Genomic DNA, 6,422 nt, shown 5'->3' with positions numbered 1-6,422 from the left:
GCATCACTGCTCTGCTCCATCACTCCAGACAACTTCAGCCCATTCAACATCTGTTTCTCAGTCAGCAGAAGCACCTGCTCCAACTGGTGAGTTGCATACCTGATAAAATGATTGGTATCGGTAAACAGAGTAATGAATTAATTCATCAATTTATGGATACATCTGTTCTATCAAACTGGAGAGGTTTTTCTACAGTTGGAACAGGAAAGTTGCCAAGACTTAATTTTTTGGTTATTGTTAAGAGTTTTAAAGATAAATTCTCCACAAAATAATTGCATTTATTACTAACAAACCTGAGGGTGTCTTTCATACAACTCAATGGGACTTTAGCATGTAGGGTGAATTTTGCTTGACAACACAGAAGCAGAATGTGGAATATGTGGTTCACTTATGTACAGTATGTATGTCATTTTATTCCAGTTCCTACGTGTCAAAGAAATAATAAATATTCACCTGCTTGACACAACATGTGAAAATGAAGGTGTTCCCTTAGTGCAGTATTGGTTGTCTAATTTTAATTTGGAAGTAAATGGGAAAATTTTGTGCAAAAATAACAAGCAAAAATTCAATTATTATAATTATTCAATTATAACACACACACTCAAACCCTAGTTGGTATTATTTTCAATGGAAATATGTGTTTTTGCTGATACAGCCACTGTGTTACTGGGCACCCTTTGTTACCCAATCAAACAAAGGAAGCGCTGGTTGTGGCTCTTGTTGTTGCGACACAGGTTTCGATAAACCAATTGCAGCTTTAATGAAGCAACAGTCCGTCCTTTCCATTAAAAACAACAGCAAAAGGAAGATAGCAGTGTGAAGAGACACCTAAGTCCCCATGAGTCATTTAGTCCCCATTTTGTCCCCAGAATCATGAGCCAGACCTTCATCAGTGCTGACCAGGAACTCCGTAAGGGGGATTTCCTCCTCAGCAATGATGGGAACTACAAAGCCATCTTCCAGGTGAGGAAAAGAAAAAAAAGTGCTTATTCTGGACCAAACCAGAGGCTTGATCTAACTTTTATCTGCTTGATGACTTTAAAAGGTTTTAGGTGATGTCATGATAAAATCAAACACCTAATTTCATTGTGGGCCCCAAAATGTAAAGGTGGCAGGGCAGGTTAGGAAAAACATATTCAACATTAGCAATAATGTGAGAAATTACATGAAAATTAAGTGCAATCATAACTTGCAAAAGTGTGCTCACAAGGTCAAACTATCCAGCAGCCAAGTTAACAAACAATCGTAATTTTGATTTAAATAATTTTGTGTTTAAAACGAACAAAAACTACTGTAATACATATAGGGGATACCGGGAATGATTGTAACACTTTTCGCATTTCTCTCCATATCTCTTTGCTCATTTGAGATATGGTGTAAACTTTTTACATCTGTCTGTTACAAAATTGAGCAATGTCAACATCTCCGTGGTACACAGAAATAGAACTATTCTGTCTCAAAGACAGGGAGAGAAATGTTACATTCTACCCCACATCCTGGGTTAGTAACAACACTTGTGGTAAAATGTAACACCTTTTGTAAAATCATAAAAAACTAAATTGGATCCAAACCACGCCATTCCAACTAAAATTATTTGTGCATTCACGGTGAACAAATAAAGGAATACACTGACCTTTTGGCACAATGTTCTATCAACTTACACTTGTGTGATGATTTTGGTAGCAGTTTCACGTGTGTGTGTGTGTGTGTGTGTGTGTGTGTGTGAGAGGGAGAGAGAGAGAGAGAGAGAGAGATATAGAGAGAGAGCACTATTAACAAGCACCTTATTAACTAATCACAGGATGACGGCAGCTTGGTCGTCTACAAGTGGTCTCCCATTTGGACCACGGATACCGTTTCTGCCGAGGCGTTCCGAGTCCTCCTGCAGCAGGACACCAACCTGGTTATGTACACCAAAGAAGACAGGCCAGTGTGGGACACCGGCACCTACACCAACAGTGTGAACAACAGGATGCGGCTCACCCTGACTGACCAAGGCTTCCTGGTTGTTGACAACAATGGTCAGAGAATTTGGACCTCTGAAAACTCTCGTGGTATTAAACACTAGTCAGAGGTTCAGCCTGAAGTCATGATGTGTGCACATTCATTGGCGTGTGCCACCAATCACATGATGCGTTCTGCTCTGCGAGTGAAATAAAGAGCTCCTATCTTAAAGTACATGCGTTTATGTGTATTATCGTGTCAATACTTTAGTATAATGCACCTTATTGAATATAGACACACATATTGATGTTAAACTTCTAATTTCTGGGATAATAAACAACAAATAATATTAGTTTTCTTCACTGATTTGAAACATTTCTCCAAACTAAGGTCCACACTCTCAAAATAGCCTTCATAATTTTGCAAAACTAACTGTACATTTTCATTATTTACATGTAAAATACAAACATCACACTGACATATTTCAATATAATTAGTTTAAAATTAAAATTAAAACACTACATTCAAAATGCTTGTTCTAAATTATTACATATTTAATTATATAAAGCACAATTTGTATTACCTGAGAGTGTATTTTGTTTATTATAAGAACTTCTTTGGATTGAAACTAAGACATTTTGCAATGTTCTATTAGAAATAAAACAAATAAAATCTACAAATAATGAATATTTCTTCATTATTCATTATTTGTATTGCCTTATTTGTCTTCTATCTAATATATCATTATTAATGCATTTTAATTAAACCAAAAAATAATAAATACATTTGTGTCCCTAAATCTACTGTAAACCCTGTTACTCTTAATAATACTCTGACAAGTCATATGATATGATATTTCAGGAAGTGAGTATGTAGTAAGTGTGTATTAATTTTAAGATATTTAATAAAAGCATGTAAACTCTCATGCATACTCTCATACATACTACATACATGCCATATGTTCCCATATGTTCCCATGTTCTTGCTACATACAGTAACAGGGTTGACATTATGTTAAAAAAAAAAAAAAACAGTCTGTAAAGCTATTCATTACTTAGAAATTGTGAATTAATATTGTAGATATTAGAGATTAGTGGCAGTTAGGGGAAGGGGGGGTCTAAGGGGGATCTAAGGGGCTAGGGTCCAGGGGCACATTGAAGAACAGCCTGCTCTGTCCTTTCCTGTAGAGCCTCAGTGTTGTCCAGTCCAGTTTATTGTTGAGCTGCACTCCTAGGAACCGATAGGAGTTCACCATCTCCACCTCCTCCCTCTGGATGGTGACAGGGTTTGGGGGCCTCCTACTCCTTCTGAAGTCCACCACCAGCTCCTTGGTCTTCGTGATGTTGAGCTGGAGGTGGTTGTTGTCACACCGACCTACAAACCTCTCCACCAGCTCTCTGTATTCCACCTCATTGTCCTCCGTGATGCAGCCGACAGTGCGTCATCAGAGAACTTCTGCAGGTGGCACGTTCTGGAGTTGAAGCAGAAGTCCGAGGTGCAGAGGGTGAATAGGAATGGTGACAGTACGGTTCCTTGGGGTGCGCCGGTGTTGCCCACCACCACGTCTGACAGGCTGCCCTGCAGCCGGACGTACTGAATCAAAGGTTTCTTACCGTTACTGTTCTTTTACTGCAAAATGTACTGAGAATAGTATGCTGAGGCTTACTTGTATTTCATTAAACTTAATAAACTTAAAAGTGGTAGTATACTAAAAGCATACAGATATGAACATAAAGTTGACTTAAAATATACCTACAAGTATTTAGTCCCAAGTAACAAACTAGTACACTTAAAAGTCAACTAATAGTTTACCAAAGTCAGTAATACACTTCAAGTTTACTACTTTATTGTAAGGGTTGCTCTTCACCTACTTAAAATGCAAATGTCCCAAGAAGAAAAAAGATATTCTTTTCTAGTTTAACCATTTCATACCTCCCACTTTCTGCCACCTTTCTCAGTTCATATCAGCTGCAGGTGAGAGCCATTCTCCTCACACTGTGTGTGAGCTTACTGCCCTCTGGTGCTTATATGAAATAAAATAGAGCGCAGTGTAGGAAATATGGGTTAGAGGAATAATGCTGCATTCAAGTGCTGTCGGAAATTTCAGCTTAAGTGCACATTAACACTCAAGAAAGTGTTAAATACAAATGGCAAAGTGAGAATTTTCTATGATATTTCTCTTCATGCTGTTGCTGCATTGGAAATGAGGTCATTCCACTTGTTTCCAATGCAAAGTGACTTTTTTTCAAGAATTCTTCTTGAATCAAGTCTCATTTTCTTGCATGATCTGCCTTATTCTACTTCTTTCAACGTATTGACGCTTGTTCCTGGGAATCTCCCTAAAAGAAGGTGAAACTGCATTAGAAACAAGTGGAATTATCTCACATTTTTAAGACTTTTAAGAGTATGAGACTTGATGACTTGTTGAGATGGATATTGTTTGTGTTGATCAGCGGTTCTCAATGTCAAGACTGTGTCCCAAAGAGCCACATCTGGACCAATGTTCCCTCTAAGCTGATAGTTTGATAGACCTACCTCTATTCATTTATCTCTTTGACCAAATACTCATATATTGTCTGTCTTCAGTCTTTATTCCACTTTGTCCCCAGATGTTTAGTTGCTAAAAATGGGTTTGGAAGTTTTGGTGGCAAATGTAATTAGATGCAGGAAGGTTGCTGTACTGCACCTTGGGGTTTAGTCAGTCGACGGCCTTGTCTGCACCTTCTAATGAGAAACGCAAAGTGCTCTTGTAAGATCTTCCTGGAAAAGGAAGTGTAAGCTGCTCCCCTTGGGGTGACGCTGTAAAGGTAGGAAACAGGAGACGGTGGTTTTGCTGATTCTGAGGTTTGTGTTTGCAGTGCAGCATCTCCACTAGCAGGTAGGCCTGCTGTAAAATGAGTAATTATGCGGAGATGCTGTTGGAAACTGTGTGGGAAGTTAATTTTGCTTTTGTCCATGTGCTCATAAGAGGAACTCTTCAACGCTCCAGTGACTTCATCAAGGTCTGAAGATGCTTCAGTGTCCCTCGGGGGCAACACTGGAAATCTGAAAAACTCCATTTCTCTAAAACTGTCAGGGGGGGAGATAAAAGGGGAGATTTTTAAAATTCACTAGATGACTCTCAACAAGGCTTATCATTTGCAACGGCTATCTCTATGTTAAGTGTTAAGTGTCTAGTTGTTGGCCCAAAAACCCAACTACCTCTTGTTGCAGACCTTACTCTAAACTTTGGGGATTGCTTAATTACCCAGAGTCCCACAGTTAAAAACCTTGGCGTTAGTTTCGACTCAGCTCTCTCATTCGATGCTCACATTAAGGAAATCACTAAGATAGCATTCTTCCACCTTCGCAATATCTCGAAAATTCGCTCCCTGCTAAATACGACGGATGCTGAAACCTTAATACACGCTTTTGTTTCATCAAGACTCGATTATTGTAATGTCTTACTCTCTGGCCTACCTAACTGCAGTATTAAAAAACTAAAACTGGTGCAAAATGCTGCTGCCAGAATACTAACCAGAACTAGAAAATTTGACCACATAACTCCAATCCTAACCTCCCTTCACTGGCTCCCAATTCAAGGAAGATCTGACTTTAAGGTGCTTCTGTTAGCTTATAAATCGTTACATGGGCTTGCACCATCGTATCTATCCGACCTCATCATCCCTTATATTCCACCTCGTGCCCTCCAATCGCAGGACGCTGGCTACCTTACTGTCCCTAGAATCAAGAAAAAATCAGCACGCAGTAGAGTGTTCTCCTGCCAAGCTCCCTGTCTCTGAGAACCAGCTACCTCTTACAGTCAGGGAAGCTAATTCTGTCGAAATCTTCAAATCTAGACTCAAAACGTATCTTTTCTCGCATTCATACGACCTACCTTAGCACCATTGGCCTGGGCTCGACACAGTCTATTCTCTTACCCTAGCCTAGACAGTATTTATATAGAAATTTGCCATTGGGAACATAGCATAGGGCTGCCTCCTGGTTACACTGTGTCTAATCACTTTCTATCTGCTGTCTGTATGAGCGTGCCTGTGCCCAAATACGTCAGAGGGTTTTTTGCTGCTTCTGCACAGCTCTGTGTGTGTGTGTGTGTGTGTGTGTGTGTGTGTGTGTGCGGCTGGTTTCTCCACCCTTTCTCAGATTCCTCAGACCCTGATGGTCTTCGGGGCTGGCCTTAGTCCCATCCCTGACGCTGCTCCCACCTGGATCTCTCTCTCTCCGTCTGTCTTCTCTCCCCTTCCCCAGACTCCGGTCCAGTGTTCCACCTGCCAGTGGACAGGTGTTGCTCCGGCCTGGCGGTTATCGCCGCCGGCCTTGGTCCTGCTCCCACCCTACGCGTCTCCCGTGTGTTCTGTTGCTGCTGCTTTCTCCCCCTCCTCTCTCCCCTTTTCAGACTCCGGTGCAGTGCAGTGGTCGTCAGTGCCGGCCTCGGTCCCATCCCTGATGCTGCTCCCTCCCATCGTGTCTCTGACCCT

The 6,422-nt window shown here is 40.7% G+C and overlaps 1 protein-coding gene across 1 annotated transcript; it reads left to right on the top strand.

Annotated features, from left to right (window-relative positions):
* Window positions 1-2,178, top strand: LOC139921188 (B-type lectin plumieribetin-like). Its single transcript, XM_071911360.2, has 3 exons — window positions 1-86; window positions 870-963; window positions 1,802-2,178. The coding sequence occupies exons 2-3, from the start codon at window positions 874-876 to the stop codon at window positions 2,066-2,068; spliced, it is 357 nt and encodes a 118-aa protein (XP_071767461.1). The 5' UTR covers window positions 1-86; window positions 870-873; the 3' UTR covers window positions 2,069-2,178.
* The last annotated feature ends 4,244 nt before the right edge of the window (window positions 2,179-6,422 follow it).

This window comes from Centroberyx gerrardi, chromosome 11 (assembly GCF_048128805.1).
Source record: "Centroberyx gerrardi isolate f3 chromosome 11, fCenGer3.hap1.cur.20231027, whole genome shotgun sequence".
NCBI lineage: Eukaryota > Metazoa > Chordata > Actinopteri > Beryciformes > Berycidae > Centroberyx > Centroberyx gerrardi.
Note: the sequence above shows the minus strand (reverse complement) of the source record. Positions and strands in the feature narration are given on the sequence as shown.